Genomic DNA, 26017 nt, shown 5'->3' on the forward strand with positions numbered 1-26017 from the left:
TCATGACCCAACTGTTAAGCGAGCCTACTAGGGGTCAAGCTCAGCTTGACCTGCTGCTCTCCAGCAGAGAAGGGCTGGTAGGAGATGTGGCAGTGGGAGGCTGCCTGGGGTGTAGTGATCACGAGATAGTGGAGTTTTCAATATACAGGGAGGTAGGGAGGCACTTCAACAAAACCTACACCTTGGACTTCAGGAGGGCAAACTTCAATTTGCTCAAGGAACTTATTTCCAATGTCCCCTGGGCAGCAGTCCTCGAGAACAAAGGAGTCCAGGATGGTTGGACCTACTTTAAACAGGAGCTCTTGAAGGCACAGGAGCTGGCAGTTCCCACGTGCCGAAAGATGAGCCGCAGGGGGAGGCGACCAGCCTGGATGAGCAAAGAGCTCCTGAAGGAAGTGGGGGAGAAAAAGAGGGTGTATCGCCTCTGGAAGGAGGGGAAGGCTTCTCCTGATGTGTTTAAGGAGGTAGCCAGACTATGTAGGAGAAAAATTAGAGAGGTTAAGGCCCAGCTAGAACTTAGGCTGCCACTTCATGAAAGTTAACAAAAAACACTTTTATAAATGTATCAATGCTAAAAGGAAGGGCAAGAAGACCCTCCACTCCTTACTGGACCAGGAGGGGAACACTATAACTGATGATGAAGCAAAGGCAGAGGTCCTGAATGCCTTCTTCGCCTCAGTTTTCAACAGTAAGGAGGGAGGAGTTCAGGGCAAGTGGCCTCTTGAACTGGGGGATGGGCTCGGGGAGCGGTGTGTTCCCCTGGAAATTCATGAAGAATTAGTTCAGGACCTGCTGAGCCATCTGGACACCCACAAGTCCATGGGACCAGATGGGATCCATCCCAGGGTGCTGAGAGAGCTGGCAGCTGAGCTGGCCAAGCCACTCTCCATCATTTTCCAGCAGTCCTGGCTCACCGGAGAGGTCCCAGGAGACTGGAAAACGGCCAGCGTGGTCCCCATCCACAAGAAGGGTCAGATGGAGGAACCTGGGAACTACAGACCTGTCAGCCTGACCTCAGTGCCAGGGAAACTGATGGAGCAGGTTATCTTGGGGGTGATAAGAACGCACCTGAGGGATGGCCAAGGGCTCAGGTCCAGCCAGCATGGGTTTAGGAAGGGCAGATCCTGCCTCTTCAACCTGATCTCCTTCTATGATCAGGTGACCCGCTTGGTGGATGTGGGGAGGCCTGTGGATGTGGTCTATCTGGACTTCAGCAAGGCCTTTGACACTGTCCCCCACAGCAAACTGCTGGCTAAGCTGTCAGCCCATGGCTTGGATGGCAACACTCTGTGCTGGGTTAGGAACTGGCTGGAGGGCTGAGCCCAGAGAGTGGTGGTGAATGGTGCCACATCCAGCTGGCGGCCAGTCACTAGTGGTGTCCCTCAGGGATCTGTGCTGGGCCCCATCCTCTTTAACATCTTCATAGATGATCTGGATGAGGGCATGGAGTCAGTCATCAGCAAGTTTGCAGATGACACTAAGCTGGGGGCAGATGTGACTGAGTTGGAGGGCAGAAGGGCTCTGCAGCGGGACCTTGACGGCCTGCACAGATGGGCAGAGTCCAATGGGATGGCATTCAATAGCTCCAAGTGCAGGGTGCTGCACTTTGGCCACAACAACCCCATGCAGAGATACAGGCTGGGGTCGGAGTGGCTGGAGAGCAGCCAGACAGAGAGGGATCTGGGGGTGCTGATTGATACCCGCCTGAACATGAGCCAGCAGTGTGCCCAGGTGGCCAAGAGAGCCAGTGGCATCCTGGCCTGCATCAGGAATGGTGTGGTCAGCAGGAGCAGGGAGGTCATTCTGCCCCTGTACTCTGCACTGGTCAGACCACACCTCGAGTACTGCGTTCAGTTCTGGGCCCCCCAGTTTAGGAAGGACACTGAGATGCTTGAGCGTGCCCAGAGAAGGGCGACAAGGCTGGTGAGAGGCCTTGAGCACAGCCCTACGAGGAGAGGCTGAGGGAGCTGGGATTGTTTAGCCTGGAGAAGAGGAGGCTCAGGGGTGACCTTATTGCTGTCTACAACTACCTGAGGGCTGGTTGTGGCCAGGGGGAGGTTGCTCTCTTCTCTCAGGTGGCCAGCTCCAGAACAAGGGGACACAGCCTCAGGCTGTGCCAGGGGAAATTTCGGCTTGAGGTGAGGAGAAAGTTCTTCACTGAGAGAGTCATTGGGCACTGGAATGGGCTGCCTGGGGGGGTGGTGGAGTCATCGTCCCTGGGGCAGTTCAAGGTAAGATTGGATGTGGCACTTGGTGCCATGGTCTAGCCTTGGGCACTGTGGTAAAGGGTTGGACTTGATGATCTGTGAGGTCTCTTCCAACCTTGGTGATACTGTGATACAGTAAAAACATACTATAAAAAATGCCAAAACCTGCAAATACATCTTTCAGTGGCATCAACACTTCATAGAACAGAACACTTTTTTCCATCTGCCAGCAGCTTGCATTCAGCACAAATAGGTGAAAAGATTTGAGATTTGTTTATAAAGTAGCCAAAGAAAGAGCTAATGGTTGCATCAAGTCAACTGTTCCCTATTCTGTAGAAGTATTACCAGAAAAGCAGAAGTCCTAAAACCCAACTTCAGTCACAAATCCCACTGAGCTCTCTTCCAGCAAAGACAGTGCAACTGAGACGAACGGCTGGCACCCTCCCAAACATGCTGCAAAGCAAGTCATACACGACCATCAAATAAATGGAGGTGCACTCAAGTAAAGCACACTGGTTTGCTCAGACCATGGCAAGGGAGGTGGTGCAATCTGCAGCTTTGAAGCTGTCAAGAAAAGATGTTCCAGCTTTCAGCATCCACCAATGGACATTACTTCATTGCTTTTGTTTTGTTTGGTCAGGGGGTTTTGATTGGTTGGGTTTGTTGTTTTTTTTTAACACAGAGAAAGCGTTGGCACAATGTGTAGATACATGTTTGATGTAAAATTTGTTATTTACCCATCTTAGAGCAGCCTGTTTGACATTGAGGCTTTAAAGACAGTCCTGCCACAGCATGTGGCTTAGAATGCATTTGATGATCTGAAAGTTTGTTAGACCAGGGACACGGTGTCCTGTGACCAAGCATGCCTGGCATGCAGTGGCATTTTCCATGCACCCACCCAGCCTCACAGCCCTGGAACAGCAATCTGGGTCTATATCCTGCTTTCAATGGTCCTCTACAAATTCCTCCCACTTTAAGACTTTAGTCTTGTTTACTTTTGCACAGCTCTAATGAACCATTCCTCCTCCTCTCCTCTCCTTGCTCCCACTGTTTCTCCCTATTCCCCCATCCCCCAGCTGGGAGATAAACATATCAGACATTTGAGCATGGGGCAGCTTCTGTGCAGTGGTGGGTGTTTGGCTGCAGGAATCACTCCACCTCTTATTGCCTTCATGCACCAGTTCTGCTTTGGGCAGGCTGCTGGGAACCAGAACTGTTGGTGTAATGAATAATACTGGATTTCAGATTATTTCATCCTAGTTTAAAAGACAGCCTGCTTTCACAAGTGTTTGTCCCCCAGATCTGGAGGGAAAGTAACGAAAACCCATCCCCCTCCCAGGCTGAGATAAAGAGGTTAGAAATATGATGTACAATTATCTTAGCCTGTTTCTCAGAAAAGCACAACAAAACCAGCAGCAGTGGCAGAAGCTGGAGGCAAATGATTCCCATATCTCCCAAGCCCATGGCTAGACCAGTGGAAAAGATTGACACTCCAAAAACAGAAAGAGCAACAGGAAACAGGAAGCCTCTCAGTTTACGATCTGAACTTCAAACCCCAGCATACTTTGTTCCAGCCAGCAATTCCATTTTAAAGCTGTCATGTCAGCATGGCATTGGAGTCACCATCAGATTCCATCAGCTAAGCCCATGACAGACTTCTCTTGCAGTTCTACTTACTGAATCAAATTTCATAATGCTCCCATATGCTGTTGTGGTAACCAAGATTTAGAAATAGTTAATACAAGACAGACAGCAGAAGAAATAGAGTTCTCAAACTAGTTTTATCAATTCACTGGAGTCATGAATGACCCACCTACAGCCCAAAAGCTCTAACGACCCAGGTGCAACCAATAAGAGCCAGACCTGGAATTCAGGATCTCATCTCTTCTGTTTCACAAAGCAAGTGTACTGAAGGCATTTATAGCACATCTTTGCAATTGCAAATCTATACCCTCTTATCACAAGGCAGGCTAGTTACTTGTTTGTTAACTGAAAAATTATCCATGCAATTAATCATCATCCTGCCAGAACATATCTCACCCTATGTCACAACAACAACTCAGTTGTCACACTTCTCAATACAATCTGAATAAAAAGAAAAATCTGAAAGAATCTCTCCCCTTCAACCCAGTAGAGCTGTTACACTTAAAACTAGTGGAGATCTTAGTCCAACTCACAACCTGACTAGCATTCAGTCACTGGAAGCCCCATGAAATCCCTCCTAGTACTTCAAGCTCAAGAGCAACTACATTCATTCACTTGAGAGGATTCATTCACTGCCCTTCCCCAGACTCAAATCTGCCAGACTCAAAACTCATTCACAGCTCTCAGTGACTGTTTCAGAAACTAATTTCAGGCCTTAGCTACCAAGAATGATGCTAACATGCAGTAGAAACACTAGAATACATTAAGTGCTCAAGGCCAAGTCCTGCTGCCATGGCAGAAATAGTCAACCTGTATCTTACCTCTGTTTTGCAGCTGATACGAGGCTCACTCTGTACACACACACTGTGGGTAATTGCAGCAAGGATATTTCAGACTTTAACAGAAACAAGTAACTCCATGAATTATTTTCTCATATATACATACACTGATTACCTCATGGGATTTGCTGAAATCAACAATGAAATAATTGCTGAAAAATAAAAACTTTGGCAAGGAGTACTTTGTGCTTCAAAGAAAGCATTATTTATTTGCATATGCAACTGAATTTAAATCAGATTAATTAAAAAAAGTACTTATCAGTTCCTGAATTCACTTGCAAACAGCATTCAGCACTTAAATTTGCCATAGAATGCCTTGCTTTAAAGAACCTTTTCCCCTGTCACTTAAATCTGGGATTGACGAGATTAGCCTGAAACCCCTCTTCCTGTGTGCTATAGAAAGTGCATAATCAGTTGGAAGAAACAGACATCTGGAAACCAAGGAGACTGTCAGACACATTTTCATAACCCTCTTTTGTGAATGAGGTGGGTAGAGCTTGAAGGTTTTGCTAGGCCTCATATAGAGGTCTGCACATGCCTATTTCTACATCTATCAACAAAACCAGCACAAACAGTTATGACCTCCCCTTTATCAGCTCCAAATAACAGTGGCTCTGGAATATTAAGGAGTGGTCTCACAAATATCCAGGCTCCTGCAAGGTACACACCTGCACTTAACAGGTAGGCTGTACCCAACTTGTTATAGATCCTTGAATTAAAACACAGGCAAGTAAAGAACTAATTTTCTCAACACACATGAAACAGCAACAGCAATCAAATGCACCATGCAGTGGGACACAATGACCCATATGAACCTGTTACCTAACCAGTTTAGGCATAAACCTGCCCATGTTGCTTTAAAACGCATCTTCCCAACTGTCAGCAACTGAGTTTCTCAGAGGACTGCCACTAAACTCATGGTGGAGAACACTATGGATTTTGGAGATAACTTTGTCTGATAAAACAGGATGCACTTGGTCTGCAGGATGCAAGGCTAACAACTGAAGTATTGGCTAGCATTACTCCATACCTGAAGATAAGGTGATACAAATTCACAGTGAATTGAAATATTTACGCCAAATGGTATTTTTCAGGAAATTCAGATTTGTATCCCCCAGCAGCTGCTATACCCTATAAAGTAACAAATGGAATAGCTGGAGGCAAAAGTCAGGTGCAAGGTCACACCTACATATTCAGTGAGCACTGACTCCCCCATCTCCTGGAATGCTTTCCAATCCAAAAGAGGTATAGTGACATACTGGCTCTTTTGCAAGTATCAGCAATTATTAACCAATTTTGCAGTCCCAAAGCAAGTTTTAGGAACCTGGGTTTGCATCAAAGCTGTAGCAGAAGCTTCCTGTTCTAGAAGTAGATTTCCTGTGAAAACTCAAAGAATTTCACTGAGTTTTTTAGATTGGAAAAGACCTTCAAGATCGTTGAGTCCAATCATTAGTTTCACACTGACAAGTCCTTGACTAAACTAAATCACTCGCACACATCACTATGAATCACTATGGTTGGAAAGGACCACCAGGGGCATCCAGTCCAACCTTCATCCCAGCATCCTTAATCACTAGACCATAGCCTCAAGTGCCACATCCACTCTTTTTTAAACACTACGAGGGTTGGTGGCTCCACCACCTCCCAGGGCAGCCTGTTCCAGTGCCTGACCACCTGCTCACTAAAGAATTTCCTCCAAACATCCAGCCTAAACCACCCCTGAAGAAACTTGAGGCCATTCCCTCTTGTCCTATCCTTAGTAATTTGGGAGAAAATACCAGCTCCAGCCTCACTCCTTTTAGGTAGTTGTAGAGAGTAATAAGGTCCCCTCTCAGCCTTTTCCCCAGGTTAAACAACCATAGTTCCCTCAGCCACTCCTCATAGGTCATGTTTTCCAGACCTCTCACCAGCCTTGTCGCCCTTCTCTGCACCAACTCCAACACCTCAATGTCCCTTCTATACTGTGGTGACCAAAACTGGACAAAAACTCCCTTTCTTGCTTCCAATCCAGTGAGATCTCACTGGCAAATACCTGCAGGCTTCTTACTAGCAGCAGTGGTGTATAGAAAGTAGTGCGATAAAGGTCACCAGGTAAAGTTACTACTTCACTTCTGACCTGTGAAGAGCCATTCACATCTCCCCACAGCAGTGTCTGCAAAAGCCTGAATAAACACTTCTTCCAAAGATCAACAGTTCTCCAGGACATAGCAGCTGGGAAAGGAGGATCTCATCATGTGAAAAGTACACTGATGCAAGGGAGCTATTAAAAAGCCAATTCCATCAGCCCAGGTAATTTCTTTCTCCAGTCCAAGGCAAACAGAAATATGACCACATTACAAAGTTTTCTGAATGCTACACCAGTTGTAGCACAAAGGGATATGTGCAAGGCAGAATGTCTGATTTGGTCAGCCACGCTAGCAGTCCAGCACGTGGCCAGCAGCCCAGCATAGACTGCCTGGTCACATAGCATGTGTGCCCTGAAACACATACTGTGATTTATTCCATCATTAACATACAAGGAAGCAAAGGGCTTGGCTACTCTCAGATGAATAGTAACTACATCCTGACTTACTGAGCAAAGTCCAAATAGTGTAGAAGATTAAGAACAGAAGTTATGCCCTTCAACACTAAGTGAAGGATAAAACTGTTCCCTACCATTCCGCAGCTACTGTCACAGGTTCCTCCCAAAAGCAGCTTCATATGGATCTCAACTTTAAGTCCCTCTGCTACCTCTAATATCCCAAACTGTGTTCCTCCCCGCACAACTCAGTCTCAAGCTTTCATCCACCATTGTTCTAGATGACAGAATGAGATGTGGAAGTTTTGATTGTTGATGTACAAGAATCCTTACAGCATTCCCTGGTAGCCTGCTTCAGTGCCATGTCTCAGCTACTACTGAAACTTAAGTGATGTCACCTCAGGTTACATTTAATACTAACTAGGAGCTACTCAGGGCGCAGGATGAAGCTGTTTGTGTTCCACTCATAAGACTAGCTGCTTGTCAGATCAAAGTCAGAAGGATTTTCAGTTGCATCACAGATCATCTAAGTTGTGAAGAGAAGTTAGGGAGTTAGTGAAATGCCATGAGCTCCGTTAAGTTTGCTCTACAATGTACACCAGTGAGAGAAGAGCACAAACTAGCTTAGAGAAGAGCACAAACTAGCTTAAAGTTTATTACCCTTTTACCCTTCTATAAAAAAAAAAAAAAACAACAAAACACAACGAAACACACACACAAAACACCCAACCACCAAATGATGAAACTATTTGTTTTGCAAGACAATAGTGCCCAACAGAAAGATTGAAAACTTGAAGAAAGAGCCAGCCTCTGAAGTGACTGTACAATATATTAGATTCACTGCATTCTAAGGGAAAAGAGACATATGGTTTAGACTCCAAAAAACAAAGGTCACATCCATCATTACTTAACAGCACTATTCTGCAACCATACACACCGAGCAGTGACCCATAACATGCACAAATTACCCCAGCATCACAGTGAGCAGGTCAATGCATCCTGTACTGAAACCACCACAAAGGTTTCTCTCTCCTTCAGATCGGTTAAGACTTTTCATATGCAAATATCACTATCCAAGCAATTACTGCATTGATTGATATCACTGGCACTTGTATATGAAAACTCTGGCATATCTGGGCAACACAAAGCTATCTGGCGCAAAAACCTGTTCAGCTCAACAGCTGGCAGTCTGATAGGTAAGTACCCTTGAGGATCCAAGTCATGAAGCAGCAGGTAGATCAGTACACCTCTGTGAAGACTGAGCCACTTCAGAAACTAGTATATACCGGCTCTGTGGGATTCTTGCAAGAATTTCATTTTATGAAGCACTGTAATTTTACATATTTGTCTTTTACAGAGCTGCTGCTAGCCATGTTTGCTGATGTGCTTATTATTAGGCTTAAGGCAGACAGGGAAGGGGTGGGGAAGATGAGCCAAACTGTCTACTCTAAAATGTGTCAGTAGACTACCACTCCCAGAATATTTTATTTGACAAACCAAAACGGGTTACCAAGAGGGATCCTATCTTTTTTTCCCTTATAGTCAGCTAGTTGTACACCTGTATTACAAGTTTATGCTTTTACCTCTTAAGCACAAAGCTTTAGAGATTTTCTGCAGTCTGAAAGAAATACTTAAAATAGAGCATTCGAGTTGCATTAATTCGCTCAGGAGCTGCCAGAGCTGCATGGATATCACAACTTTACTCAAGGAAAAACAGTAGAATAAAGTCTGGCAGAATATTTTTGCAGTACCTAAACCATTGTAGGACCCTGATATGTACCCTAGAAGAACAGTCTCCAAAGCAACTAGAGCACCTTTAACTTTCTGTGGACGTACGGCACCTCAAAACTGTTAACTTGAACTGGAGTCAGTTAGGCCTTTGAGAGTTTGACCCTTTTATGTATATTGAATTGCATGTGTATTTTTTTTTAAACAAAGCAGCTTCCAACTGTGACATCATCAGTGACCAATACCACAAGTAGCTATTGCAAACCAACTTAACAAAACCCTGTACGACAAAGGAGAGAGATTTTAGAACCTAAAACGGACAATTTGGTTTTCTATTGTAAAGAAAACCTCATTATTTTCCAACTTACATTTTAAAAATAAAAACTGATATCTCCAAAGATATTTCCTGGGCAGTTTCCCTTTGCTGTGTCTTCATTGTCCGAATATTGAACTTAAAGCTTCTGTGTTTCACATGAACTCCTGTCTTACTGAACAGCTGGGTAAGTTAAAAAAATATGACAAATTCTGGCCTTTCTGGTTATGAAACTGAACCAGATACTTTGTGACTCAAATTATGCTCCATTTCATGCAGAGAGCCAAGGTTAATTGAATGAGGCTTAGCATAAAAAGGTATAATTTTCAAGAAGCCAAGAGAAAGAGTGTCTGCTTAATTGTGAATGATTATAATCTTAAGCAGTCACAACAGATTTACTGTAAACTGAATTTGCATTATATGCTAAAGCTTTAATCATGGTCTGAAAACCTCTCAAATCTCTATTACCATCTAGAGTGTGGTAATGCACATCTGCAAAGAGACAAGCAACAGCAAAAGCCCAACTCTAGGCAGAAACTGATGTTCTGGGTATTACTGAGATAATCTTTGGAAAGGAGGGCATTGTGATAAATTTTATCTATTAACTTAATCCAACAAGACATTAGACCTAATGACATAGCTTTTCATGCCCATCTCAGGCCTTTGGTGCTTAACAGAATAATTTCCCAAGGGATGTTGGAAACATATTTGTGTAATATCTGGAGGGCTGCTATTAGAGGCACCCATGGCTACATCATTTGAAGTGAGAAAATCCCTACTCATAATTTTTTATTCTCAACTTTATTCATCTCAGGAAGATAACAGAAGTTATCATTATTCCCTATGTTTGTTAATGTGATAAACTTCCCTTACATACAGAATAAGCTAAACAACATCTATGCAAAAAAAAAAAAAATCAATCAGTTTATCAGATGTGCTACTTTGAGAAGTTCAGGAATACAACAGAACAGTTATTTTTTAATTCAACATCAAATGTAACACCCTATTTAAACATTATTGACCTCTGCAGATACTGCAAGCCTGCTCATTGTGTTAAAAAAAAACACCCAAAAACAGTTTCCTATGCTGCATACGTGTAACAGCCTAGCAAAACGTATTTTTGGAAGTATTATCTTCCAGCAACAGGATTATTTTTTCATGTTAAAATTAGAGAGATTAGTAAAGGTGGGATACAGGAAGCAAGCATGCAAACAGTGATCTGAAAAGCAGCTGGAAGTACACATTCTTCACTCATTCCATTAACTAAGGTATTTCATAATGCAGAGCTGCTATAAAATAATGGATCACAAACAAGGTGAGAAAAAGCAACTCCTGCCACAAGACTGTCCCAGCCATACTCTTCCTCAATCTTTTGATGTTTATTGATTATTTCAGCATTTACTCCCCTCATATGGATCAAAACATTGTGTTTGGTCACTGCTGATTAGCTGAAACAGTATGGGCTGCCAGTGCAGCAACTGCCAACTGCATGGACAAACTCATCTTGCTTTACCTATTTCAGTCTGACAATGTCCTGATCTGTAAAATATTCTCTCCAGGCATTTGTGTTCTACAGGTGCAAAAAGATTGCGACTGTTAATAGAAATCAACAGGTCAGAGAGGCAGTTCCCACATCCAGATTTTGCTCGGGAGAGCAGCACTGGGAGCAAGCAAGTGGTAGCCTCAGCCCCACATGGTTTCACAAACGGCTGTTGCATTCAGGCGTTGAAGGCACCACCCTGCCCCTCTGATACAGCCCTGCTGCCATGAACACAGTCTTCTGTCCTGCCTTCCAGAGTCACCTTTTTTTTCTGGTGAGATTCAATTGTGACAAAGAAATTCTGTAACTGTGCAAGCAGAGAACAAAGAGGGCCATAACTGTGCAGTGAGAAGAAAGATAACATTTTCTCATGTTGCTTTGAAAGGCCTAAGCTGTGGAGGACACAGCCATGCACCTTTGCCACCCAGGCCAGTTCCTACTTCCATCCTGACCTATCCTGAACTGTACTTTTCACTTTCTGAGGAAGCAGGGCCAGGGTTACACAGCCATAAGAGGCAAGCATTTCTGCATGATTCTACAAGTTTTTTTGTACATGCTCATTTTCAGGGTGTTTTTACATTAAGAGTTTGGTTTGGTGTAAAGTCTCATGATACAATTCAATGATCCCAACAGTTCTCTGTGGAATATGTCTCTTATGAGGAAAGGCTGAGAGCCCTGGGGTTGTTCAGTTTGGAAATAGAAAGCTGAGAGGGAGCCTTATTAGTGTTTAAAAATATCTTAAGGTAGGTGTGAAGAAGAAAGCAGTCTCCTTTCAGTGGTGTCTTGTGATAGGACAGGGGCAACAAATACAAACTGGAATGCTGAAGTTCAACCACAACATGAGGAAAAACTTCTTTATGGTGAAAGTGATGGAACACTGAAACAGGCTGCCTAGAGAGATTGTGAAGTCTCCCTCTCTAGATACTTTCAGGACCTGACTGGAAGCATTCCAATGTGATCTGCTCTAGGTGATCCTGTTTTGGCATGAGGGGTCAGACTCGATCTCTGGAGCTCACTTCCAATCTCTATCATTGTATGAGTCTATGCAGTAACAAGCAGCGGTCATGAACATTACCAGTAAATTCCAATTTTCCAAGTGAACATCTGCAAATGCTTTCAGATACCTGACAGCCCTGAGCAACACTGCTGGTTTCAAAGCCACATCACCTGCTAGCACAGCTAAAGGAGCACTTCCTCTAAAGAAGTGCTAATGGTATGAAATCGGTATAAAAATACCCACAAAGAAAAGGGACTTATAGCAGATGCTAATTTCAGACATTAATTGTAAACCCTTCACACTTCCCTGCAAAATATTAAAGGAGATGCTTCAAACAAACTACAGGACTTAAATTTAAAGGAATAAGTAGCTCTGGAAAGGGGGGGAGAGTGAAAAAAGAGCCAGGAAGGGAAATTATTAATACTAGCAGAAGAAAAAAAGGCTGAATTTGGAGACAAATTGTTAGTGGCTGACAGAAGACAGCAGACGTGAAGTGCAACAAAGCAAAAAAATCAAAGCTTGACTTGACTATCCTGAGATAGTGGAGCTGATCTAAATTCCCTCTCTCAATAGTGTGACTGCACCCCATTCACTTCCTCTTGCCAACATTCTCCTCTGACCCCTTGATCAGACCAGTCAGCTCACTAAACCACTAGAAAACTAACTCAGCAAAAGAGCTACAGATTTCCTGCAGGCATAGCAAGCTGACTCAGCTAACCAAGGGAAATCTCTTGCAACTGCAGTGGAGGCAACAAGAGCACGTAAAGCAGCACAGTCCTCTCTGGCAGCAAAAAGACACTTGCCATGTTAAACATGTAAATACAGAAACACTCTGTAGTTGAAAGAGGAAGAAAGGGTAACGGAGGTAATGTTTGCTACTGCAAATGGAACACTAAGCAAGAATAGCTGATTTTTATGACAACGTACCTAGAATAAGATCACTGGCAGATAGCTACCCTCTGACTGTTAAGTAGGGTTACTCAGTGCCACACAAAGGGGAATAGTGGAAACAAAGCCCAAGGTACTGTTTTATGGTGATTCCTCAGAATGGAGTATCCCACCACACTTCAGTGAAGATTATGTGGTTTGCTATCACAGTAAGATTTCTCAGGCTTCATTGTTAGTCATCAGATTTCAAGTTTCCTTTTCTTCATGGAAATTCCTAGGAAAGTCATCTAACTAAAGTTTAGGACTTAAAACACCATCAGCAAATGCAGAGCAGACACCAGACACTTACCAGCAGTGAGCAGGGCAATAAACAGAGTACAGCAGATGTCTTTGAAAATTTCTGACCAGACTGAGTGTAAAAGATGCTCTTACATAACAATAATAGCAACACTTGAAGTTTCAGCAAGAGCGCGTGGATGCTGTACCTTCCTTTTCTCGGTAATTATAAGATACAATTGAACATTCGTTTTGAGAATGGAGTGAACATAGCACAATACATTTGCACAAAGGTGATAAAATCCTTGTGCACCTGCAGATCAGTGTGTCATCACAGGCTGTTGCTTCAAGAGATGAGTACTCCTGACCAATGGATTAGTGGAAATAAAGAGAAGAGTCCAGGTTATCTTCTTGCCCTGCCTTCACTTACCATTGAAATGCTGAGATGATATGGATCATTAACTCCAAAAGAGCACAGGTAATTTTCTACCACCCTAGCAACCTGAGTCACTCCACAAGCACTAGGATCGAGAACGGAGCACAACCATGCAGACAGGAACAAAAGACTTTCCTCAGTTGTATAAGCCTGACAGCTTCTCACAAAATCATAGCCATAGGTTTTAGTACCCTACTCCTGTTAAAGGTGGCCATTGCAGTAATTGAGAAGACTTGATTTGATTCTTGCTAAACCCTTCTTTAAATTAAACTTGTAAGATTGGGTGTTAACTTCTCAGACTGAATACTATCAAATTCCAATAAAGTTAAGCCAAGAAATTAAAGAAGTTAAATATAAAGTTACAATGCTGAAGGATATAACAGGTCTAAACTTCTGTAATGACTGTGTGTGCTTCTACTTACCTTTTTGCTTCTTCTAAGTGACACAAATACTCATAAGCGATGTTCTGTCGTCTTCTCTCATCCATTTCCTCTGCTGAAAGCCTTTCATCATCCACAATAGCTGCAAGCAGAAACCCATTATCAAGTTACACATGAGTCAGGTGTGATTCTTCATGCAATTTTTCTGAGAATATAGGGAAATTACTGCAGAAGATGAAATAGTCATCCCTCCTTCCCAAAAGAGGTCTTCTATAGCATGGTGCACGAAGGTATTTAGGTGACCAAGATTGGCACAATGAATTCCTTGGTCAACCCCAAGTGTACTGCTTTTTGTCCATCACCTGGTTTGGAGGCAAGGAGAAATTAAACACGTGAGGCTGAGACCAAAATCCATCACAGCGATTTCAGCTTACACATCCTCAGGAGTTTGAGGAACTCCCATGCGGAGACTCAAAGCAAGCAGTGAATAGAGCATCCCCATGCTAGGCAGGGCCTCAGCAGTAGAGATGAAAACAATGCATTGTAAACTCAGGAGCAACTTGGGAACTAGCTGCAACTTCAGGAACCCATGAGCCTGACAGGCTGAGCTGCCTCTCACTGATGGTGGCAATGATGGCTGTAATCAAATGAACAGACTGTGGTATTCACACCCCTACTCTTACTGCTCCAACCTTATCACCTGTCACAAAAGCACACTCCCAGCTTAATAAGAATGGCTCCACGCACATCTTCAGCTGTAAATGGCCTTATTAACAACTACCACTCCGTGGCTGTTGTCCCTCTCTTTGTAGGGTACAGAGGGCTTCTGATACCTAATCTGTTCCAAATGTTTCTAGCAGTGGATGTGAAGGACCATACAGTAGCGCTGACTTCTGGATGAATTTCAACGGCAACATGTGGGACTTCTGCTTTCCGCACAGCTCAGCTGCCAAGATGCCACCCTGGTTGCTCTAGCAGCCGCCCTGCCCTTCTTCGTGCTTCTCAGCCGCGGACTCGCATCACCTCTCAAGTCAGACCCAGAAAGCCTGGGACTGCAGCTGTTATCAGTGACACAGAGTAAGTGGCAGCCCCATCAAAGACTGGTGGCTACCAAGGGACCCGTTTTTAAGAGAGATGAGGTCCCTGAGCCTCTGCGCACCTGTGGCCACACCGACACAGGCAGAGGGGAGCGCACGGAAACGAAGGGCTGGGCCCCAACCGCTCTCTGCCGCAGCCCGCAAGGCAGTTAGCAGAGAACCTCAAGGCACAGCCTCGTTGGGGTTTTCTTAAAGCAGCAGCACTTCCTTCTCCGCAAATACACTTTGAGATGCTCTGTTAGACTGCCACAGGGATTGCTACAAGCAAGTTTTCAGCACTTCCCCAGGGCAGCGGTCTTGTGCAGTAGGCACATATCTTCCGATAGCAGGCACTGGCAACACAGCAGGAGCTAGCGAAACAAGGACAGCAACGAAACAAGCACACAGAAGGCTGCACCTCACAAAGCCAGGAGCCGACCGACAAACAACCCCAAAACAGAAAACAAAACCCAACCAACACAGAAATGAACTGTGATGGTTTGGGTGTTCCCTGTCCCAGCCCCCCCACTTTAGAAATCACCCAGACTAGACTCAGACAGCTCTGGAAATTGAATGAAGCTTATATTTACAGCTAGCACAATATACAAGCAGATATTTACAGTATATACAGTTATATACAGAAATAGACAAGGTAAAAGGTAATACAGAAATAGACAAGGTAAAAGGTAATACAGAAATAGACAAGGTAAAAGGTAATACAGAAATAGACAAGGTAAAAGGTAATACAGAAACAATTCCCCTCCCAGAAACCTGAGTCCCCAGGAGGGGCTCCCAACCATCCCTGCACCTTCCCCCTGCCCCTCTCAACCTTACCCCAGTCCCAAGGAAGAATATAGGTTTGGCCAGGGGGTTAGGAAGCAAAGTTGATTAGTCCAAAATGGAGGGTGAGGTTAGAGAGATGTAGCTCAGCCAGCAGCCCCAGCGAGAGTGATTATCTAATGTTTTTGTTTCTTGTTCCTATACATCTCACCAAGACTGTGAGCGAAGTAGACATCACCACTGTTTTCTTTCCACAGCCTGTAATCTAGTTCTTCTCACCAAAACATTCTAGCGAGCTTCAAACTAGCACATGAACCCACATAAATTCACTGAGGACACAAGCAAAATGACTCAACCAAATGTCTGTTTTGGATTGATACCACCATGCATTTATTAATGTATCATATAGCTGCTTTAAGCTTTGCAGTTTCATTTTTAATCACCACAAGCACTGATAACTGTCGTCTTCCTTTGCTTTTAAGATGGCTCTTCCTAATTGCCCGCAAGTTTCATACACTGATAAAACAAATAGATGCCTTGCTATGAGTTCCTTTTAAGTCTGGTAGTGCAAGTAAGTGTGAGTCACCCAAAAATAGGCTCTTGGATACTGTAATCAGGTCACCACTTGCTATGAACTAAAACACTAGTCTGGAGACAAACGTGCAGATGGCAAAATACTCAGCCCAGCAAGCTGGTGATGGAAGCTGCTCTACTAATTCTCTTGCCCATGCCATCACCAGCACATTCTGGACAGGCTGCTCCCACTCTGTGACACAGCTTCTCTTCTGTGGAGGGCTCTTTGCCACACTCTGGAATAAGGGTGAAGTATTGATGAGCCACCATGTTAAAATTCAATATATCCTTCATTACTTATGATATTGAGCACTAGGGCCACTTCCTAGACATCACAGCCCTCCCTCAGCTATGAAGGCCCCACACACAAAGACACCTATCAGAAGTGCCCAGCTGATCACCCTATTGGGCCAATACTGGTCCAAGCCTTATGAAGGCTTCCAACTATGGCTCTCCACCATGATACAGCTCCCATGTTCTGCTCTCTTAGCTCATTGCACAGTCCTCCTGTCTTCCAAACACAAACTCACCACAGCCATAAGCAAAAGCAGAAAAACAAAACAAAACCCCCACCTTGTCTCAAAGTAGAAGAAAACCCTACAATTCTTTTACAGTCTGGTCCCTCCTATCCTCAACCAAAGACAATGCTGCCTGAGCAACTCTGGCCATTCTCAAATGCCTCATTTAAATGATTTGCAAAGATTCAGACAGTGGATGAACACGCTGGCAGACACCATGGGATTGTAATAGCTGCTCTGTCCAGGGCAATCTCCAATAATGAAGGAAAAGGAGAAAAGGCAAGAACTTGTAGACACTGGCAAATACAGATCTCTTCTGGAAGAGATACTGTATCAGTAGCTTACAAGTAGGTAATCCAGCTTCTTTCCTGACAGGGCCAAAGTGGCTGCTTCTAGGGTGAATATCTGAACACAGTAAAAGCGAAGTGCAGGGAGTGCCAGCACCTACAGTGTTTATGCTGGGAGGAGTCTCTTGCAACATCAGCTTCTGATAAGACTGATGACACGCTTTGCTTTCCCCCTCCAATGCATATGGCTTCAAAGCAATAGTGCTATCACATTGATTAAGTGGTTACAGACCATTTTAGAAACAGTAATGACAACCTGAATGATAGAAGTGGCCCCAGGAATGAGCTGCAGATGAAACTGCATTGAAGATTTGGTTCTTAAAGTTTAATCTACTCTATTCTGGTAAAGGCTTCAGTATTTGACTGAAGCCCTGCATGTAATTTTTCAGAGCTTCAAACACCTCCATCGATCCAGCCACACCAAGTTCAACACACACAAGCTCAATATGAAGACAGAAGCTTCAGTCTTTCTGCCTAACAGGACAGGCATTAGTTGGAAGACTGGAAGGACTGAAGAAAGGAAAAGCATATTTCTGCTGTATCCGTAATGTCTTGAGTGCTGAGATAAAGAATGTGACAGAGCAGAGTAAGCAGGGCTGAGTTTCATCTGAAGACCTCCAGCTCACTAGTAAGGTCAATCAGAATCCAGGCAGATTACATCTGAAAGATCTTGTTCCATGGCATTTGAATATGTGCATGCTTCATAGAAACTTTACAGGAAAAAAAGGTATTTAATATAACAACATAGGAGTCAATCAGTTTTGTGAATTTTGATTTGGAATTAAGAGGCAGACATAAAATATTGCCTCCAAGAGGGAATGTTAGCAGTATGTCTGGACTATTGACAGGACCCAATAGAAAGGCCAGTGCAGCCGACCAGAAAGCTCTTCATTTGAATGAATTTTAGACATTTCCACCCTGTTAGCTAAAAGTCAACACATTTTGTATGCATTAAGACACCAAGTCACCTCATTATAGATACTCCACCAAAACACACTAAAGGGAGAGGGTTTGAGAGGCAACGCATGGAACAGCAAGCAGTACCAAATCTTAAATTGCCACACCTGATTTTGAAACAAAACAACAAGAGCATACTTATTCTGCTACTCAGTATGATACAACTGTTATCTAATTAAATTCTTACCATTATTAATCCAAATGAAATAAAGTCACATTCTACTAGCAACTTCCTACATATTCTCAGTCAGTGTATTTGTCACAGAATCAAATCTTTTTACCAAGGAGAGTTCTTAGATTGTTCTTCGACTTAAGCATCTTCCACCAGCTGACATAATACGCTTATGTCCACTCTCATCTTAGAAATAGGATTTATCCTGTGCACCAATCACAGAAGAGGTCAAACTGCAATCAAGACAGTAGGCTAAGAGCAGAGGATGTTTGCAGTTAGGTGCTCCATGAGCCTAGAGTCAACATGGCATGGCCAGAGTACAGTGAATCTGGCTTAACATTAGGAAATAACACTATAATATTTTAACCTTCTAGATTTTAATAACTTTTCAGAAATAAGACCACGATTTCTGAAGCTGCAATATCTCAGGTACAGAAGAGCCAATGAAGCCTCAGCCTTACTAACAGTGTCTGCAAGGAGAGTCAAAATTCCAGGTTCATTTAAGATACACTGTTTACACAAGCATTTTAAGAACCAGTCCAGGCTGTGTAAACATTGCTCAAGTTCAGGGTTACCTCTCTTATCACAACCATAGCAAGCATTTTGGAGGTCCTAAGGTCACAGAGGTAATCCACACCAACAGTGAGCTTACCAGATCTCTCCTGTTAGTGTGTTTATACTCGAGATGACTTTAAATAAGATGTTTTGCAAGTTTAATTTGCAACAGTTTTCAAATGAGTCCATAGATCCATGGATTGTATGTTTAAGTGAAGTTAAACTTGAAGCTTCCATAACACATCAGCAAAAAGCATGCAAGGAAGAATAATGTTTGCATTAATTTCTGAATGCAAATTTATACAACACTTCACACGGCATAATTTTAAGTAATTGAGGGATTACAATTCCCCAAACAGACAGTTGTTGTTAGCTTAAGCTGAGTCTGAAAACAAAACACCCGCAAAATCTACAGCAGCTTATAAGGCTTCCTCAACATTCATTTGCACTCAGACATATGACCACCTGCAACAGTCCAAGAAGTGGCTGCTTCCAGCAGACAGACTCTTTAACAAGATATTTACCACAAACCAAGACTTCTTATACTGGAGAAGGCAAAGAAAGAAACAGAGGCTTTTATTTCTCAGGACAAATGCCCTTCAATTTCCTGCGACCACAGACATTTTCCCATGAGCAAGGTGAGACATGAGCAAGGACAAGGATGACTCTTTTGGCACTAGAAGGAAGCTCAACACATAGGACAGAACAAAATTCTCTTATGGTGGCAGAAAAGAATTTATCAAGTCAGGATTGAGGAAAAAGAAAAGACATACATGAGTGAATACCGTAAAACAGTGGAATAAGTTGTTCAGAGTATTGGAATTAAACATCAGCTAAACCACAGTTAGCAGTTCCAGCTATGTGCCATCCTGGCCGTGCAGTAGGCAAGGTGATGCTCCAGTCCACTGGTCACAAATTTGGCAAATACTACTTATCCCCCTTCATGCTTTCCGTCCTCTTCCACCTACGCCCATCCTCACTTTCTCAGTATTAGAACACTTGAAAGTGTTTAACAGAGCCATTCTGTAGCAGCTGAAAACAAAAGCCAATCCCCTCTCACACAAAACGTTCTGAGTGGCACTTGGCTCACCACAGCCAGCCTCAGTGAAAGCTCAGTCCGGTGCTACAGGCAACAACCCATTTATATGTGCCTGTACCATGAGGAGGAGCTCTGAAAGTGAAGCATTTGCCATCACACTTCGCTGCTGTCAGTCAAAAAGAAAGCTAGTTGCATTTTAGATGGTCAGGTTTATTTAAAACCTTTGGTTATATGAGATCATATAACTATTTTTGTCTTAGTGTGAAGAAGACCAATAAATTCAGTGCCACCTTTTCAATCCTAGTGAAATGTCTGTTTTCAGGTGCCCTGCATCTCAGCCTAAGGCAGTTCAGCTCCACAGTCACTTGTAGGTTGGCTGCTCAGGTATTGTTACTGCACCAACGTAGCACCAGCCAATACCTGTAACCGGAGCACGTCGGAGCTGGTGATGCTATGAGTCAGGTTCACTGTTACCTGAGCTGCTCTCGCTGCAGTGAGGCAGGAACCGACAGCACTGCCAAGCAGCCAGAAAATACATGGACAGGATTACATGTACAGTTATCAGAAAAACATTGCTCAAAGCTGTAGAGGCAAAAGTTTCTTCAAGCCTCTATTTTCAATATCAACTCACATGTATCCAATGCAACAATTTACTGAATACACGTAAGAAAGTATTCCAGCTCTCTGAACAGTAAGCTACTAAGAAAAGAAATGGCTTTTCAGCACCAAATCTATTCCAGGTGTTCTATTATTAATATATTCAATACCTACAGGTCTATTGTTATGCACAGTCTTCCTCTGAAAAAGCTGTCATGAGCAGCTAGCACATGTCCCTCAAAGCAAGGGAAATGAGCCTTCTTCTGTGGCTCCAGCAAGGGGAATTGGATTAATGCCCTGAACATTTGCTCCAATAGCAGGTTCTGGACAAAGGTGGACATAAAATACCACAGCTGTGAATTTGGAGGGCAGATCTACTTGAGATAGACTAATGCATTTTATGAAACTATGAGAATATTCAATATGGCATTTTTCAAATCTGTCCAACTTTATCCACTTTCCTCCTTGCTTTAAATGGCTCTCTTCCAGTCTAGCTATAACATTGGCTGGAAAATGCAGGCTCTGTTTTCTTACAGAAATACACATTTTCTGGTCAGCAGACAGTATCTGCTCTCACACTCTCACAAATTGTGTGTCACATACAATCTACAGGACCACTGTCCTAGACTAGATTTCACTACTAGACACTGCACAAACAGGGAAAACAAACAAATACTATTAGCATGGGAGCACTGACAGCAGAAGTCTAGTAAAAACACATCCTAATGTAATACTAAAAATTCTTGCTTAACCAGTTTTTCCCATGAGCATCCTCACAGAGCCTCATTACGTTGTATTTGCTTTGATGACTTCTCCTCTGATTCCCTTGAAAAAGGTCTTACTTCAGCCTAACATATCTGCTACTTGAAGTCTAACCACATTTATTTACAAAGACAGCACTTTTACAACACATGGACCTTAAGACTGCTATACCATGGGTATGGGGATGCAACAGTGACCATGGCCTATACTTACAGAGTCAAGCAACTGTGGCTATTTGAGCCAGATTTCTAGCTCAGACATGAAAAAATTAATAACAGAAACTTAGAAGTGGAAGCTCTGAGTGGAGAGGTGAACATTCTAGGGATAGGCTACATAATGGCAACAATAGATAAGTTCATATCATTCCATTGAAGTATCAAGAGCTTTATGTCTGGAAGCACAGCTTGTACCTTCCCCTTGCTGCTTCTGCTGCACCTGCTGCTATCTTCCCCCAACCCTCTTGCTGCTGCTGCTGCTTCACCACCGGTTCGCCCCTTCCCCATCTTCCTTAAGGTTTATTATATTTCTGTAACAGTTTATTCTCCTTGTACAGTTATATTTAAACTAAGCAGTACAACTAACCCAGGACAGCGAAAGAACTCTTGAAAAAACTCTTATTTTCAGTTTGTCAAAAGCCAAAGGCTACACAACTCCTCAGACATGACTCAAGATACTTATTCATGTGATGTTTATAAAAGAAATCTCATTTAAACACACACAAGGTAGCTTTGGCATTTAGCAAGTAACCATATTTAGACTGAACATTGTAACAAGTGTTTTTCTACTTGTGGATATATACATCCTTTACATCTAAAAATCAGGCTTTCTACAATACTATCAGGTAAGAATCTGAGAGGCAATGCACTAAGACATTAGGTAGTTCTGACATTATCTTACTGTACAATGATATCAGAGCATGGCCAACTCTTCTAGAAGAGTCCTTTAACCTTGTGCAAAAAAAAATAGTTAATTTCATTTTCTGATCAACATAATTATTCTATGTTTAGAAGACCAAAGAGACAGAATAATGGATTTGAAGTATATGAAAATCCATCTCCAAACAATTTCTGTTAGCTTTTAGTATTGCCATCTACAATTACAAAAAATGAAATGAAATTTCTCGGCCTATTGCCCAACATTTCCACCTACATTTAACTGCCAGTCTCAATGTCCCCAGAAATATTTCATGTAACTTGAAGAATTCAAACTGTTTATCTTTGAGCATTTTGCTAGCTGGTCACCTCAAGGCACAACAGGTTTTAAAGGTGCTCAAACAACACCTTTAAAACTAGTTCATTTCTAAAAACCACTAGTTGACCATAATATCTACTAATAAATCCTCCATTTCTACTCCTGAACTGGTTGCAAACCTCATATTGATGGACCATGAAAAGGCAATTAATAACAATTAGGAGTTCTTTCTTCTCCTTACAGACCATTCTATCTCCACTGGTCTAGTCCAAAAACCATTAACACAGCCAAGCCTGAAGGCAGCAGGAAAAGGCTAGGCTGGTGAGTAGTCAGTCTTGGTTGGTAAATCTGCTTAGTTTCCACATGCTTAGACCAGGAATGAAATTTTTTATGTGGGCTTCAAGAAATGCAATTTTTCTTTTTAAAAGACTAGTTGGTCAGATTAGCACAGCACTAGAGGCTTGAGACATTCAGAATAATATTGCACATTCCAGTAGGAATTTCCAACAGGCTTTCCTTCTCCAGAGGTTAAATCATGAGGAAACAAACAGTAAAGTGTGAAAGGCTCCTTTGTCAGATTTATACATTAGCTGATTTCTTAAATGAAGTACTTGTGATATGAATTTGGTGTTTTGACACATTTACCATTTGCTCTATTCATTTCACTTGAATTACTTTGACCTGTTTGCTTTTTACTGACTACATATATTCACAATCCTCAATAAGAGCGCCAAAACTTTACCATATGGATTCCATTTCCTTATATTTTACCTACTGTGACCTCAGTTCGACTTAACATGAGCAGAATGTAAATGAAATAATGAAAAGGATGGTTTAATGTTGTCAGGCTAGTAAAATACACTACTCAACTATTAAAAACACAGAAAAGAATATCTATATCACACCTCAATATCAACCCTGTAAATTGGCTTAGTCAAAAGAAAACAGCCTACAAATGCCAAATTTATTTCTAGCATTAGGAATTTTGTGTTTCCTTTTACTGTGAAAAGAATTGCAGGTACATCAATAAGCCAAATGCAGATGCACACCTACATAAGAGAACTGACTTCCGAGGGTAAAATACTTCAACTATTACCCTGAAAGGGTGAAAAGCTCATCTAAACACGTTCACCTCCATGCAAGGAGCTGGAAGAAGAGGCACAAGTTAACAGCAACAGGAGATATGCCTGCAACCTTCTGCTGAACCTCAAAGGCAGCTTTTATTATATGTAATCACTTCACTGCCACCTGCAGCCACAACCCCACCCATAACCATTTGAGGATCAAGTACAGGGAAGAAAGCCAGCACAGAAGTGGAGTGGGAGGACAGGAAAGAGGGAATAGAGACCATAGGTAATGGCAGGGCACAGACTCAACTCACCACAGTGGCAACAGGAAACCCAAATTCAGGTTTGTCCACACCCCTCATCTGCTCACACATGTCAATGTGTGACCCACAGCTCTGTTGCATTCCTACCGCTGCCAGCTTAGATGATCTGCTATGCAAACAGCAGCTAAGGTTACCCTAATTAAACTGCGACATCTCAGCCAACACGCAGGGCCATAATAAATTACAAGGCTTACTCTGGCTAAAAGAGCCCAAAGAACTGAAAGAGCTAAGCATACCTGACAAGAGCTACCAAAGCTTCAAAGGAAAACTAGTTTAAGTGCACAAGGAAGAATATAACACTAAAGTTTTTGGTCCCTGCCATTATTCTGTTTTAGAAATTCAATGGTGTCCATTTAGAAATAGCCAATTAAGATAATACCCCTCAAATGCTGTACAGAATTTATGACTAAATCAGAACCTTGTTAGATTTTCCTTTCAATCTTAAAGTGCCAGAAAGCTCATCTGCATTAATCTGAGACCAGAACAGTGGATTATAAGTATATTTGTAGTAATCCTCTGCTACATGGATGGTGAGGAAGCAGCTACTCTTGGCTATGAGATAGGAGGAAGATGAGAACAGGGACTGGGGAAGTGAGAGAAGTGAGGGAGAAGAGCCTCTCACACCTGAAAAAAAAAGTCCAGTACAATAGTCTGTTTGCGAGGAGAGGAGGGAATGGTTACCAAATGGATTCAACATTGGGATTATTGGGAGGCTGACATCAAAAAGCCTCCCACCAGTAAACACACCATACAGATACCAGCTGGCAGAAATGTGTAAAATGTGACTTAAAGAACAGAGAAGGAAAAAGGCAAGGATGAATGTGAAAGACTGGGAGACTAGAGAAAGCTACGTTGAGTAACTCAGCTACATAACAAGTAACTCAGGCCAGAGCTATGTTAAATCTCAGAGTCTGAACTACAAGACATAGGAGAACTGAACCACCTGCCTAGGAAAAGCCATAACAAGGGCACCCTTTAAGCATTGAGTATATTTGAAATCACCATAACAAAGACTTGAGTGTAGAAACTCCCAGCCCTGACATCCGGTTTCAATTCTTCCCTTGATGATTCATATTTCCTGCACCTTCCACAGACAAAGTCCTTCTACCGAGTTCTGAAGAAATCATCTGATTCTCTCACCATACTCTGAAGAGAGCTCCAGAAAACATCTAAAATATTGCAGTACATTTTTTGCTTTGAGCTGCAAACATAAGTATGTGAACAAAGAAGAAAAATATACAATGCCATGAGGTTTGCAGCCTTACACCTTGAGGACTCATTTCCTGCTGACTGCCTTGCTTTTAGTTACTAAATAATTACAGTCAATAACTTTAAAGTTTGCAATTACAACTCTTTGATTTACAGGCAGAATGGCTTTTTTTTGTTGTTGTTGTTGTTTAAATTGCAATCATAGAATCCTAAAACGGCTTGTGATGGAAGGGACTTCCTAGCTCCAAACTCTCTGCCACTGGCAGGGGCACTTTCCTTGAACCAGGTTGCTCAAGGTCTCATCTAAACTCGCCTTGAACATTTCCATGGAGGAGAGGCATCCACAACTTCCCTCGGTAGCCTGTTTCATCATACTTATGGTGAAGGATTTCTTTCCATCTCTTCCAGATGAAAGCTATTTCCTCTATTATCTTTGCAAGCCCTTGCAAAATATCCCTCCCCAACTTTCTTGTAGGCCCCTTTCAGGTACTGGAAGGCTGCTATAAGATCTCTCTGGAGCCTTCTTTTCTCTAGGCTGTCTCATGGCCTGTTCCCATAGGGTAGCTGCTCCATCCCTCTATGGCCTTCATCTGCTCCCCAAACCACTCAAACTTTTTCTGCATCTGAGATGACTCAGTACAAGCAGGAATCACAAAAAAAAAAAAAAAAAAAAAAAAAAGGGGGGGGGGGGGGGGGGGGGGGGGGGGGGGGGATGGAAGAACAGCATCAGGTTCACAAGCCAGAATCTAACCCTAAAAACTCTTGGCCTGGCCAACTGTGCAGGTGCAGAAAGGCATAGGAGATGGCAATGCACCCTCTTTGCTCCTGCTTTATGGGTGATGATGAGACATTCTTGCAGGAAGACAAGAAGTTATCTATGCAGGTAACCAGTTCAGAGGCAATCCCATGTTAGCAATGACCTCACTTATCACTTGGAGCCTGCTTGGCTGCTTCTATTCCATAGTAGGCAATTAAGTGTTTTCAGTGGGAACTGGCGCTATCGACTCCAGGGTAGCCACCCAATGGTTGCTGCTAGGTCACTTGCAGAGCCATCGTCCACACTGCTTTTGGACAGCTCTTGCCTG

The 26017-nt window shown here is 42.8% G+C and overlaps 1 protein-coding gene across 1 annotated transcript in view; it reads right to left on the bottom strand.

Moving 5' to 3' along the window:
- Nucleotides 1–26017, bottom strand: part of IQGAP2 (IQ motif containing GTPase activating protein 2) — a 144925-nt gene that overhangs the window by 108911 nt on the left and 9997 nt on the right. Inside the window, exon 2 of the mRNA XM_064176455.1 lies at nucleotides 13809–13908. Coding sequence (XP_064032525.1) covers nucleotides 13809–13908 — 100 coding nt within the window. The remainder of the gene's footprint in view (nucleotides 1–13808; nucleotides 13909–26017) is intronic.

Source organism: Pogoniulus pusillus, chromosome Z (genome assembly GCF_015220805.1).
Source record: "Pogoniulus pusillus isolate bPogPus1 chromosome Z, bPogPus1.pri, whole genome shotgun sequence".
Classification (NCBI taxonomy): Eukaryota; Metazoa; Chordata; class Aves; order Piciformes; family Lybiidae; genus Pogoniulus; species Pogoniulus pusillus.